At 42.1% G+C, this 14,416-nt stretch overlaps 2 protein-coding genes and 1 non-coding gene across 5 annotated transcripts in view; 1 reads left to right on the top strand and 2 right to left on the bottom strand.

Moving 5' to 3' along the window:
• The first annotated feature begins 1,800 nt into the window (after window positions 1-1,800).
• LOC123622950 lies at window positions 1,801-1,926 on the top strand. The gene has a single exon (XR_006729688.1). It is a non-coding gene; the product is annotated as a small nucleolar RNA SNORA19 (small nucleolar RNA).
• Window positions 1,927-3,041: 1,115 nt separating this feature from the next.
• Window positions 3,042-4,433, bottom strand: SMIM26 (small integral membrane protein 26). The gene is made up of 2 exons (XM_045529432.1): window positions 4,263-4,433; window positions 3,042-3,383 (listed from the first exon to the last, which is right to left on the bottom strand). The coding sequence occupies exons 1-2, from the start codon at window positions 4,378-4,380 to the stop codon at window positions 3,217-3,219; spliced, it is 285 nt and encodes a 94-aa protein (XP_045385388.1). The 5' UTR covers window positions 4,381-4,433; the 3' UTR covers window positions 3,042-3,216.
• Window positions 4,434-7,882: 3,449 nt separating this feature from the next.
• The window catches only part of SEC23B (SEC23 homolog B, COPII coat complex component), a 42,829-nt gene continuing 36,295 nt past the window's right edge, over window positions 7,883-14,416 (bottom strand). For all 3 annotated transcript variants that reach the window (XM_045529435.1, XM_045529436.1, XM_045529434.1), the window contains exon 20: window positions 7,883-8,307. In XM_045529435.1, the coding sequence (XP_045385391.1) occupies window positions 8,218-8,307 (90 nt within the window). In that variant the 3' untranslated portion in view covers window positions 7,883-8,217. The remainder of the gene's footprint in view (window positions 8,308-14,416) is intronic.

The following is a 14,416-nucleotide window of genomic DNA, read 5'->3' as shown; positions in this document are numbered from 1 at the left end:
AACCACTTTGGCATAAGAATTATTTTGAGCTAAAGACACTTGAAAAACAGCAGGTGCAGGAGGGGTGTTCTGACCTCCCCCTCTTCCTTATGAAAACAGGAAACAAATCTCCCATGTAAAAGATACTCTGTCTATACCAGGAGGGAAGAACCATTCTTATCAGCAGAGATGGAGAGTCCAGGCCGAGAGAATTCTGTACAGACAGACCTTGTTTAAATAGCTCTTATCTTCCTTTGGTTTCCTATACATTTTAGTTACTTTTCCAGTTGTCTCTCTTTATTCATTCCAGTACATAAGGGCTTAGTTTTTGCCTTTGGGACTTCATTTTCCTACGGGGGCTCCCACATACATGAAAAAATCTGTATGCTTTTCTCTGGTCAATTTGTTTTATGTCAATTTAATTCTCAGGCCCAGCCTGAAAACCTACGAAGGTAAAGTTTTGCCTCCCCTACAAATGTATAAAAGAATGAATCTCTCCCCACAAAGTGGAACAAAACAAAGAGACCAACAGTAGTTAAGAAATTTTAAAGGCCAGGTGCAGTGACTCACATCTGTAATGCCAGTGCTTTGGGAGGCCAAGATAGGAGGATCACTTGAGGCCAGGAGTTTGAGACCAGCCTGGACAACATAGCCCCGTCTCTACGAAAAATTAGCCAGTCGTGGTGGCACACATCTATAGTCCCAGCTACTCAGGAGGCTGAGGCAGGAGGATCGCTTGAGCCCAGGAGCTGCAGAGGTAGGATCCCACAACTGCACTTCAGCTGGGTGACAAACCAAGAAACTGTCCCAATCAATCAATCAATCAATAGTCTGGAATGTTTCTTAGAAATTCCAGAGAGAAAACAAACTTTTAAAGCAGTGAGGAATTTCTAAAAAATAAGAAAATTTCCCAGAACTGGAGTTTCCATAAATTAAGTCTATCAAGTGATGAGCCTAATCAATTAAAAAAGCCACACCAAGGGCATCATTGTGAAACTAGAGATAAAGGGGATCTTAAGACCTTCCAGTGAAAAAAAACAGGTCATAATCAAAAAGGTTAGGACATCTCACCTGCAATACTAGAATTGCTAGAACATAGGGGACCAACACTTTCAAAATTCTGAGGGAGAATACTATCAAGCCTGGAATTCTATACTCAGGCCAACCAGTAATTGAGTGTGAGAACAGAATAAAGAAATTTTCAGACATGAAAAATCTCCAAAAAATTATATGCCCTTTCTCAAAATTATGGAGACACGGAACCAAGAAAACAGGGATCCACTATAGCTGCCGTCCCCAACCCCCAGGCCTTGGGCCAGTACCGGTCTGGGGCCTGTTAAGAACCAGGTGCACAGCAGGAGGTGAACAGTGGGCCAGAAGGCAGAGCTTCATCTGTATTCACAGCCACTCCCCATCGCTTGCATCACCGCCTGAGCTCCACCTCCTGTCAGATCAGCAGCAGCATTAGATTCTCATAGGAGCGGGAACCCTACTGTAAACTGCGCATGGGAGGGATCTAAGTTGCGAGTTCCTTATGAGAATCTAATGTCTGCTGATCTGAGGTAGAGCTGAGGCGGTGATGCTAGCACTGGGGAATGGCTGCAAATGTAGTAAATGTTATGTGCTGGAATCATCTCAAAACCATTCCCTCCCGCCCCTAGTCCATGGAAAAATTGTCTTCCGTGAAACGGGTCCCTGGTGCCAAAAAGTTTGGGTACCAATGTTGAAGGGGAAACCAGAAATACCAGATTCCTGTCCTACCACATATCCTGATTCCTCACAGGGTCCCGAACAGCTATGAATAAGAAAACACTACCCGGTACGCAATTCATTGACCTGCTTTCTTGCATATGTGAGCAGTTATTTCCTACATGCTACACAAATAGGTGAAGGTTAATCAGCAGTATAACTATAAACAGTAACGCTGCCAGTCTCCTTCAGACAAAACACTTTATAAAAAGCGTTTGAATGTATTAGGTAAGTAGCAGGTCTGTATCTACAAAAGATGGGACCATTTAGGTTTTTTATTTTATGAAACCAGGATTTGAAAAGATTATATGTTTGAGGGATAGTATGTGGTTTCAAATCATAGAACTTGGAGTTGATAGCCTGGAACTGGAATTCCAGCTTTAGCAATGCACTGTTAACATAAATTCTCTGAGCTTCAGTTTTTTTGTCTCTGAGAAAAACAGGCATAATTTCTGCTTCCACTTTATTAATAAGTGAGGCAGAACTCAATAATCCACAAGGCAAGGATCTGATAAAAAGTTGAACTGAGGCTCTCACGAGAGTAGAAGCGAAAAACTGGGTTGAGGAGGTGGTCAGAATTTGGCACTGTAGCTGGGAAGTTTGATCTTCTGGGGCTAGCTCCATTACCACAGAAGAGTAGTCCGTGGGGGTAAAGCAGCTGGTGTGCAAGAAGAGAAGCAACAAGGCAAGGAGCCCAGGCAGGCTCAGAGAGTAGCTCTCTGCATTCGGCTCCTGGTGTCAGGCCCTCTGAAGACCTCAACATACTCTTTAATTGTGAGCTGCTGAAACACAGTGTTGATAAACATCCCTTTTTGATTGAAGTTACTTGTGTGGCCACTCAAAAGACACCAGTGAGGAGACTGGGGCAGCACCAATCATGTCATCCCGACTTTGCATCCTCAGCACTTAGAATAGCACCAGCCATGGTTGGCATGCAATCCATGCCTCTGAAGTAATGAGGCGTCTATGTACTGGTCCTAAAGAACAGGTCCTTTGATCAGCTTATTGAAGTGGGGTTGTGGGGAGAGAACAGGCCCAGTCTATTTAACTCAGGAGCTATAATCTAATTCTTAATATACTTACCCAGTACCCAGCACCCAGCAGTACTCAAAGGACTACTGTGAATCCCAAACTGAATATGGAGATTTGCTGAATCTAATCTTAAAGGGACCACTAAAGCTGTGCCTAACAGCAACAAGAAAGAAATATAAAGTTACAGTAACTAGTTTTAGAAAACCAAGCTTATGAAAGCTCTATGTGAAATTTACATTCCATCATTTCCCTCATGTAAATATAGAGGAACACTTCTTGAATATGCAAGTTTAGTTTTCTTCGAAGAAATATTTATTGCATATTATTAGTGATTATATTTTATAGTAAAATTAAATTAGATATATATAGTTTTCACAAACATAAAATGGAAACTACAGTGTCTATTAAATTTAAATGCTGAATCAAGGTTTTGGTTTTCAGAATTCGAGCAGTCATTCACGATTCTGGACCAGGGCCACCAGTCCATGATTTCCAATAGTTAAGGATCTTTTCAGTAACTGGAACAAAATCTTCTCTATATGTGACAATGGTTTCCATATAAAACCCTTTCGGGGGCTCAAGTAGTTCATTTGTTGAGACATCCTTTTGTTCTACTTCATCACCTTAAAAAGAAACAAAAAACACCTGAATTACTAAGAGAGCGAAGTCTTGGAAATAAACTAAACTAAGGTGAGAATTACCCTCCCCACCAATCAGGAATCCCCATCAGATTCCTGCCACCATTTTGTTTTTTAAAAAGAAAGAAAACACAACAGGTTTTAAAATGTTATTAAATGCTTAATGCTGGCCTTGTACTTTGAGGCCACTGATAATTAATCTTCATCACCAAACGTAATCTTCAGCAGTTTTTTTACAACAACTTTGTTGAAATATAATTAACATACCACACAATTAAAACGTGCAATTCAATGTCTTTTTTAGTATATTAAGATTTGTGCAACTAGCACCATAATCAATTTCCGAGTATTTCGTCCATAAAAAGAAACTCCATACCTTTAGTAGTCACTCTCCACCTCTCCCACCCCTGAGCCCCTAGCAACCACACTAACCAACTTTCTGTCTCTACAGATTTTGAAGGCTGAGAGATTTCCTTTCCCAACCAATAATTGGGAAGATTTTAATACTCCTTGGCTGCTGAAAGTCCTGAAATCGTTTGCTCGCCATATGCGACGAGGGCTAATGGTACGTAAGCATCACCTCTTTAAACTACGGCCAGCCAGAGTCTCTGAAATTCCATCTTGAACCTTACACAGACTGTTCCCATTCTGCGTATGGGGACGGCCCATTGCAATAAATCATTACGATTTAAGTAACAGTATTTAAAAGGCAGTTCCAGGCGTCCAGTTCTTTGCAGATTCCGCAATAACAGGAGGCTCCAAGCAACTGTTTCAACTAGTTTTGCAGAATAAACCCGGGGCTGGGGGCACAGCAAAGTCGATTCCACCAGCCCCTGGGCCTCCCCGCCGAAGGTCTCGCCCTACCTGGCGGCTTGCCGTCTTTCCTGCTCATTATGAACATTGAGCCCAACAAAGTCCAGGTCCCGATCGCGTAGACCACCGACATCCGCCGGTACCAGGACGAGGCCTGGCTGGGAAGCATGGGGACACCAGCAAAGGCCCGGATCCCCGGAGGCCCAGGGCGGAGGCGGGCTTTCCGGCCAGCGAGCCGCGCCGCCGCCGCCGCCGCCGCCAATGAGGAGCCGGCGTCCCGCGGTCGCTTCCTGCTCTGGCCCCGGTGCATCTTGGGCGTGTAGTCCCGACAGTGGCTGCGGGGCTCGGACTGTGAGGCGTGGAGCTTGGGGCCGATTGGTTCAAGTGCAGAGTTGGGGCGGGCGGCACTGCCTACCACGTGATGGGGCCCAAATGACAACTTCTCTGAGCAGACACTTCTCACTTGCAAAATTGTAATACTTGCCTTACGTAGGCTCCAGGTGGTATTTGAAAAGGTTCATTTCATTTCCTCTCCCAGCTCTCAGATTTGCGGAGATACCGCTTGCCTCTTCCCGCAAGTCATCTTTTCCCCGTCTTCCTTTCCGGAACTCTGCCTGGGAACCTCCAGGTTAAAGCTTCTCCCTCCACTGTGCTCTGGGTCCCATTCTTCCCCACCTCCTCAGCGGCCTTTCCCATCATAGACACCCTAACTTAAAACCCCCACCCCCCCATCGTCACTATTGACTTTTATCCTTCATCATACAAACGTGCCCACGTCTCAAAAACCAAAAATCTCCTTCGACTCCGTCCACCTTCAGCTCTTCTCCATAATTTCTTCAAAGCGTAATAGCCTCAGTAGACTGAACAACTTAAGATCAGGGGCGATGTGCTTGGCAGAGTAGGCTCAGCAAATTGCCGTTAACTAGATTTCAACCATACTCAAACTTGGTCTCTAAAGCGTTTGACCCCACTGACCGCACTTGCTCCTTTCATGGCTTCAAAAACATCATTTTCTGTGGTATCCCTCAGGGTTCTTTTTACGTCTTCCACCCTTGAAAAATTGATGTTCTGCCCTACAGAAATCTACACCTACAAAAATTGACTCTAAAACGATCGTTGGCTTAAGTGTAAAAACTAAAACTACAAACCCAGAAGAAAACATAGGAGAAAATCTTTACCACCTTGGGATAAGCAGAGATTTCTTAGAATACAAAAAGCATAAACCATAAAGCAAAATTGTATAAATTAGACTTTTCCAAAATTATAACTTTTGCTCTCTGAAGGTCACAGTTGAGAAAATGAAAAGACAAATCACAGAATATTCAAAATACATATACCTGACAAAGGACTTGTATCTAGAATATATAAAGACTCTTTTCAACTCAGTTATAAAAAGACAGCCCAACTAAAAAACAAGCAGCAAATCTGAATAGAACAAAAGAAGATATACAAATGACCAATAAGCACAGAAGCATCATTAGTCATCACAGAATTGCAAATTAAAACCACAATACAATGAGACACCATTACACACCTACTTGTTTCACGGGTGTACACATCTGTCAAGACTCATCAAATTGTACACTTTAAATGTGTGCAGTTTATTGTATGCAAACTACACCTCAATAAAATTATAAACAGAAAAATCAGTTTTCTGTTTCAAACTTGCTTCTCTTCTCATCCTTACATTTTTCTCATCTTTACTTCCTTCTCATTACCTTTACTCATGTTACCTACTTTATATGTTAATAACTCTCAAATCAACTCCAGATTCTCTCAAGAGCAAATCCATATTAATTACTGTTGGGCATTTTCAGCTCTATATCTCACAAGCTCTTTAAATTTAAAAAATGTCCATAATTGAACTTATCAATACCACCCCCAATAGGAAACAAAACTTCCCTAAGAAATCATAACCTGAATAGGAAGCCAACACATGGCATGACAGAACGTAAGAAAAGTGACTGAACTGTGTCATTGGGAATGTTTTCCTTCAAGTGGCATAGGGACTGACTAGGACATCAAACCCCTGGAGAAAAATGTAATACTACCTGGCTTGGACATGAACAATATGTGCATCATAACTGTGTAAATTCTTTTCATTATCTTTCAGCCTTCACAATCAACTTAGTGACAAAAAATATGATTATAGGCCAGCATACAAATTTTACCACCTTGATAATATAAAAATAAAGGTACAGATGACAAAAATGGAGGCTGGAGATAAAGGTCTTAATATCCTTATTCTATGAACATGGGAATTGAGAGATATTGGCTAAAATTGAATACATTAACAAATATCTTGTAAGGAAAAGTTAAAAGCAGTTACTGGCTGGGCGCGGTAGTTCACGCCTGTAATCCGAGCATCTTGTGAGGCCAAGGTAGGAGAATTGTTTGAGGCCAGGAGTTCAAGACCAGCCTGGGCAACATAGCAACCTGGTCTCTACAAAAAATTTAAAAATTAGCTGGGCATGGTGGTATGCACGTGTCCCAGCTACTTGGGAGGTTGAGGCAGGAGAGTGACTTGAGCTCAGGAGATCAAGGTTGCAGTAAGCTATGATAGCACCACTGCACTTCAGCCTGGGCAACAGAGCAAAACCCTGTCTCAAAAAACAAAACAAAAAAAAACAAAAAAAAACCCCACCAAATACCCTATCCTAAAGAGCTTATAACAAATAACTTACCTCTATTCTCTAAACCTAGATAAACTCTTTAGAGGTAATTGCATTAATTCACTCATTCATTCATTTATTTGTATATAGTGCCACAATCATAGCTCACTGCAGCCTCAAACTTCTGGGTGCAAGCAATCCTGCCTCAGCCTCTAGAGTAGCTGAGACTACCTGTGCATGCCACCACATGTGGCAAATTTTTGGAGGGGGGATGGGGTCTATGTTGTTCAGGTTGATCTCAAATGCCTGGCTTCAAGTTATCCTCCCACCTTGGCCTCCCAAAGTGCTGGGATTATGCCACTGTGCCTGGCCAAGATGTTTGTTTTCATGATGTAAATATATTAATTTGTCTTACCTGATGCCCAGCATAAATGTGTCCTCATTCTCAAGGAGCCACCTCTGCCCATCAGCCACTCTTTGTGTCTACCTGGGCTGGATTGCTTACATCAAATGGTGTATGTGGGTTAGGGACAGTGCCACTCCAAAACGCCCTCAGTAAAGTCTCATACATTTCATACTTTTTTTTTTTGAGATAGAATCTTGTTCTGTCACCCCAGCTAGAGAACAGTGGCATCATCATGGCTCACTGCAACCTCAAACTCCTGGGCTTAAGTGATCCTCCTGCCTCAGCCTCCTGAGCAGCTAAGACTATAGGTGTGCACCACTACACCTGGCTAATTTTTCTATTTTTAGTAGAGACAGGGTCTTACTCTTGCTCAAGCTGGTCTCGAACTCATGGCCTCAAGCAATCCTTCCAGAGTGCCAGGATTACAGGTGTGAGCCACTGCACCCGGCCACATTTCATACTTTTTCTTGGCCTGTTAATACTTAGTAAATGAGGATTAACTTCAGGGAATACCTCTTGAGGGAGCCACTTAAAACACACTCACAGAGACCTCAGGAAATCAAATTTGTATTAGCATTATTTTAGCCAGTATTTTCCTCATCTAGGTTTGTTTGTTTTATGATCAAGATGCTCAACTAAACAAGCTACCAAAATACATTACCTTTGATTTTATTTAAATTCTAAAAGTTAGGATACAAAAAGGACATAAACATCTATAAGTACCAAAACATTTATGACCTTATAATTTTGTGGTGCAAGAAAAGGGACACATTTGCATCCATTAAAGTACAGAAAAAGAAAAAAAAAAAAGAGAGAGAAAAGGGACACAGATAAGGCATACAAATAAATTATAACCTAAAGAGTTACATACAAAATTTTCCTTGATTATTTATTAAAATCTGCCAGAAAAGTAAAAGGAATGTTATTAAGCCTTTATAAACAATTGTGAACACAGTGTTTTCTTCAATTTCTTGGTCACATGCTTGGGTTAACAGGCATTGGAGACAGCCAGCTTCTTCAAATGATCCATGAACACCTGCAGGCTAACATCATCAGTGAGGATGGGCGCTCCAGTTTCCTGAAATTTAATGAGAAATGTTTTTTAGCAGATATCTTAAAAGCAGATTAGAGTTCATGAGCTGTTAAGGATCTTGTGCCTCAGAACACTCCCAGGTGTTGTCCTCTCTGCTAGTACTTCCCATCACTCCCATCCCCTGCCTAGTTAACTATGTCTTTCAAATGCAAGCCTGATTTCCTCATAAAACCTTTCCTGTTCCACAGAGATGAGGCCACTGCTGCCTGCTACAGACCCAGTTTTGAGCATATGCCCTTCTACTTCACCCCCTCGCCACAGTTCTGACGGCTCACCCAGAGATTAGCTCCCCACTAGTGTGAGCTCCCTGAGGGTGCACATCCTCCCCTCCTCTTCCCTCCCGTTCTGCCAGCACCTAACCCTAGTTCTTAAGTACTCTGCTTACAACAGAAGCTGAATAATGGTGTATTCACAAATGGGTCAATGAGAGAATCAATACCTCCACTGAACAGATTGGGTATTTGTAGCATCAGAAAATGTGTATGATTTAATTAATGTTATGGGAAAAGAACTGAATAGAAACCTCAATTTATAGTAAGACCCCAAATTTGTAAAGGAATTAATATATATACACACACACATACATACACTTTATATTACCTAGAAAAAGGCCAGAAATAGTTAACTCTATATAGTGGTTATAGGTAACTATAATTTTCTTTTTTTAACATTTCAAATTCTTCTAACATGCAACTGTACTGTTACAAGTATAAGCATGATTAAAATGTTTTACGAGGACTTCCAGTTTCAGGAAGAAAGAGTAGATGATGTTCTCTTCTCTATTCCTCCCACTAAGGACAACTAAAGTCCCTGCCCAGTTTTTTGCTTTTTGTTTTTTTTTGAGACAGAGTCTAGCTCTGTTGCCCAGGCTAGAGTGCCATGGTGTCAGCCTAGCTCACAGCAACCTCAAACTCCTGGGCTCAAGCAATCCTTCTGCCTCAGCCTCCCAAGTAGCTGGAACTACAGGCATTCGCCACCATGCCCAGCTAATTTTGTCTATATATTTTTAGCTGTCCACCTAATTTCTTTCTATTTTTAGTAGAGACGGGGTCTCGCTCTTGCTCAGGCTGGTTTCGAACTCCTGAGCTCAGACGATCCTCCTGCCTCTACCTCCCAGAGTGCTAGGATTACAGGTGTGAGCCACTGCGCTCAGCCCTTTTTGTTTGTTTTTAAGACGGGGTCTTGCTCTGTCATCCAGGTTAGAGTGCAATGGAGCAATCATAGCTCACTACAGCCTCAAACTCCTGGGCTCAAGTTATCCTCCCGCCTCAGCCTCCTGAGTAGATAGGACTATAGGCACGCGCCATCATACCTGGCTAATTTTTTTTTTTTTGTATTGACAGAGTCTGGCTATGTTGCCCAAACTGGTCTCAAACTCTGGCCTCAAGTAATCCTCCTGCCTCAGCCTCCCAAAATGTTGAGATTATAGGCGCGAGCCACTGCACCCAGCCTCTGGACATTTTATATAAACTAACATAAGACTTTGAAAAGTAGAGAGAAAACAGCAGACAAACTAGGAACCTTGGGACCCAAGGAACAACAGAGTGGTGAGTTCCTTAGGTTTTCTTTTTACCTCATATACCCCAAATTTGAAGTTGAATAAGCTGGCAAACTATCATTGACCTAAAAGAAAGAAAACAAAAAGTACCTGCTTTTTCTAGCCAAATGCCCAGATGGGTATAGCAAGGTAGAAAATTCTTGGATAATAATCACTGTACTCCAGTCAAAATTGACAGAAGAAACTGTGGCCATGCCCCACCCGCTTCAGCAATGGCTGAGTGGGCACTTAAAGCTTCCACCCTCATAAGACAGTAACAAGGTACCCCAGCACCCCCACCAGGATGGTGGAGAAGGCTAGGTATGGAACCAGAAATTTCATCCCTGATGGTTAATAAGAAATCTCCCTAACCCAGTGGTGTCAGTAGCAGAAATAAATGTCCTTCCCCTGCCCACTGGGGTGAAATCAGAGGAGGCCTAGTAGAGAGTCAGGACTTTCACCATCACCCAAGTGTAATGAGGCCATCTCCACAGCAGTGCCAGTGAAGCTACCTGGGGAGCTGGAACTCCCATCCCCATTGAGCGGTAACAAGAGATCGCTACTCCTCATTCAAGTGTCAACAGAGGCCAGCCGAAAATCTGGACTTCTATCTCCACCTGGCAGTAATGAAACAATGCACAACGTCTTCTCTCTCAAGAGCAGTGTAACAAAAAGCCAGCTAAAGTAGCAGGTTTAAATAAGATCCAGGGTCTCCTACAAATACTAAAAGGTCCAAGTTTCAATCAAAAACCACTTGTCATACCAAGGACCAAGATCTCAAAATGAATGAAAAAGACAATCAAATCCTTGACAGATCCTGCAACTTTCCTGGTCCCACTCAAATATTAAAAAAAAAAAAATCTTGGTTGGAGGCAAAAAAAAAAAAAAGAAAAAGAAAAAGACAATAGATGCCAACACCAAGTGGACAGCAATGTTAGAACTATCTGACAAAGGTTTTAAAACAGCCATGACAAATGCTTCAGTGAGCAATTATGAACACGCTTGAAACACATGAAAAACAGAAAGCCTCAGTAAAGAAATACAAATTCCCAGGAAAGAAGTGGAAGATATGGAGAAGCAAATGGAAATTTTAGAACTGAAAAATACAATAACAAATAAAAAGCTCAGTGGATAGGTTCAATGCAGAAGGGGAAGAGAGATAAGAATCAGCAAACCGGAAGATAATATAATAGAAACTACCCAAAGGAACACAAGAAAGAAAACAGATGGTAAAAACTGAATGGGGCCTCAGGAACCTGTGGTACTACAACAGATCTAACATTCCTGTCACTGGAGGTCAGCAAAGAAAGGAAAAAGAAAGCAGCTGAAAAGGTATTCCAAGAAATAATAGCTGAAAACTTTCCAATTTTGGCAAGAGACATAACTCTACAGAATCAAGAAGCTGAGTAAACTAAAATGGGACAAACCCACACAGAAACTCATGCCAAGACACACTGTAATTAAACTTTTGAAAACTAACAGCAAAGAAAAAATACTGAAAGCAGCCAAAGGAAAATGACACCTTCTCTATGGGGGAAAACAATGAGAATGAGAGTGAACTTCCCATCAGAAACTATGGAGGTCAGAGGAGGCGGCACAGTATTTTTCAACTGCTTAAAGGAAAGGACTGTCAGTCAGAATCCTATACGCAGAGAAAATATTTCTTCAGACATGAAGGGAAAATCAAGACATTCTCAAATAAAGGAATACTAAGAACCTACCAGCAGCAGACCCTACCCTAAAAGAATAAAAGAAGATTTCTAAACAGGAAACAGCAGAAGCAAAAATATGAATGAATACAGTTTTTCCCTTTCCTCTTAAGACTTATAAATTATATTTGATCACCGTGATATTGTGAAATATATATTTGTTCTTTGTCCTAGCAACTCCTAAAATCCTTAGAATCTGCAGTGTGCTGTCTTTTTGTATGCTAATGTTGACTGATAGCTTCAGGAGGGGGCTAGTCACAGGAATAACAAAGTCATGATTAGAGACTTGGGACTTCAGCCCCTCTCCTCTACCTCCTGGATGAGGAGAGGGACTGAAGGTCAAGTTGATCACCAGTGGATAATGGTTTAATCCATCATGCCTAGGTAAGGAAGCCTCCATAAAAACCCAAGAGGCCAGGGTTTGGAGAGCTTCCAGATAGCTTCCAGATAGCTGAACACTGGGAGGTTTCTGGAGGGTGGTGCACCTGGAGAGGACATACCTTGCCCAATGCATCTCTTCATTTACATCCTTTGTAATATCCTACATAAACCAGTAAAGGAAAGTAAATATTTCCTGGAGTTCTGAGCCACTCTGGCAAATTAACTGAACCAAAAGAGGGGGCTGTGGAATCCCCAACTTGAAGCTGGTTTGTCAGAAGTTCCAGAGATGCAGACTTGCAACTGGTGTCTGAAGGGGGTAGGGGGTGGGAGTCTTGGACTGAGCCTCATCCTCTGGGACCTGACACTCTCTCTAGGTAGACAGTGTCAGAAGTGAATCGGAGGACATCCAGCTGGTGTGCACTGCTTGTTGGTGGGGAAAAAGCCCGAACCATTTGGTCACAGAAATCTCTGCTGATTGTTGTGGTGTGAGAGCAGAGCAAAAATAGTTGGCATGTTTTTTCAAAACACTGTCTGATGTGATCCTAAATATATGTAGAGGAAGTATTTAACAGAATTATATTACAAATGGGGGAGAGTAAAGGGATGTAAAGGGAGGTTAAGTTCTCTATACTTCACTTGAACTGGCAAAAAGACAGCAATAGTTGTGATAAGTTACACACATATAATGTAATACCTAGGGCAACCAGGAGCAACCACTAAAAAAAAGCTAAACAGCTATAAAAAGAGATACATTCAAAAACACTATAAATAAGTCAAAAGGGAATTCTAAAAAATGTTCAAATTACTCATGGGAAGGCAAGAAAAACATACAACCCAGCAAATGTACTCCTGGGCATTTATGTCAAGGAAATGAAGACATACGTTCATTAAAAGTCTGTGCATGAATGCTCACAGCAGCTTTGTTCCTCATAACCAGAAACTGTGAACATCCCAGATATCCTTCAATGGGTAAATGATTAAACAAACTGTGACGCATCTATAGTATGGAATAATATTTGGCAAATAAAAAGGGACAAATTGTTGATACCTGCAACAACCTGGATGAATCTCTATCTAGGTAATTATGCTGAGGGAAAAAAGCTAACCCCAAAGGATTGTATACTGTATGACTTCATATATGTAACATTTTTGATGACAAAATTAAAGAAATGGTGAAGAGATGAGCAGTTGCCAGGTGTTAGGAAGGGAGTGGAGGCAGGAGGGAAGTAGGTGTGACTATACAAGTGCAACCTAAGCTCTTTTTGGTGATGAAGATGTTGTACATCTTGACCATATCAATGTCAATATTCTGGTTCTGATTTTGCAAGATGTTACCACGAAGGGAAAATGGATAGAAGATGGAAGAGATCTCTCTGTATTCTTTTTCTTTTCTTTTCTCTTCTTTTCTTTTCCTCTCTCTTTCTTTCTTTCTCTTCTCCCCTTCCTTCCTTTCTTCCTTCCTCCCTCCCTCCTCCCCCTCCTTCCCTCCCTCCCTCTCCCCCTTGCCTCTCTCTCTCTTTCTTTCTTTCTTTTGAAACAGGGTCTCACTACATCATCCAGGCTAGTCTTGTCTCTGTATTATTTCTTAAAACTGCATGTAAATTTACTATTATCTCAAAAAAAGTTTAATTAAAAAAACGTTATAAGAGAACAGAATGAAAGGAAAGTCATCTGGGCCGGGTGCGGTGGCTCACGCCTATAATCCTAGCACTCTGGGAGGCCGAGGTGGGCAGACTGTTTGAGCTCAGAAGTTCGAGACCAGCCTGAGCAAGAGCGAGACCCCATCTCTACTAAAAACAGAAAGAAATTATATGGACAGCTAAAAAAATATATAGAAAAATTAGCCGGGCATGGTGGCACATGCCTGTAGTCCCAGCTACTTGGGAGGGTGAGGCAGGAGGATCGCTTGAGCCCAGGAGTTTGAGGTTGCTGTGAGCTAGGCTGATGCCATGGCACTCTAGCCCGGGCAACAGAGTGAGACTCTGTCTCAAAAAAAAAAAAAAGAAAAGAAAAGTTCATCTGAAAGAGACATAAATTCTAGGAACAATTAGATAAAGAAGTAATTGGGAACCAAAAAAAGAACAATGAAAGAATCAGGGCCTAGAAACTGAAGAGGAGGCAGAAGGATGGTGAGCAGGACTTCCCTGTGGTCTTGGGAGTGAGGACTTGGGCTACGTTGCTGTGTGGAGACAGCCAAATGGAGGCCACAGTGTAGACTTCTGTCCCCTGGCCTGAACCTGGCATGCACGCTGTGCATTGGGCAAAGCAGCAGTCCCCACCTCCAGGGCCTCAGACCAGTACTGGTTACCCGTCCCCCACACCGGTGGAAAAACTGTCCTTCATGAAAATGAAATTTAGAAAAAGCAGGGGGGCAGGGGACACACACAGCAGGAGGGGAGCAGCCAGCAAGCTGAGGCTTCACCTAGACAGCCACACCCCATCACTTGCATCACCTCCTGTGCAAAGC

This window comes from Lemur catta, chromosome 17, assembly GCF_020740605.2.
Source record: "Lemur catta isolate mLemCat1 chromosome 17, mLemCat1.pri, whole genome shotgun sequence".
NCBI lineage: Eukaryota > Metazoa > Chordata > Mammalia > Primates > Lemuridae > Lemur > Lemur catta.
This window is presented reverse-complemented; position numbering and strand designations above follow the sequence as displayed.

Bases quoted from the DNA above. Each gene is read 5' to 3' on its own strand.
- SMIM26 (XM_045529432.1), bottom strand. From the start codon at position 4,380: ATGCTTCCCAGCCAGGCCTCGTCCTGGTACCGGCGGATGTCGGTGGTC. The intron at 3,384-4,262 runs GTAGGGCGAGAC...TTTCTTTTTAAG, and splicing joins GAAAGACGGCAAGCCGCCAG to GTGATGAAGTAGAACAAAAG.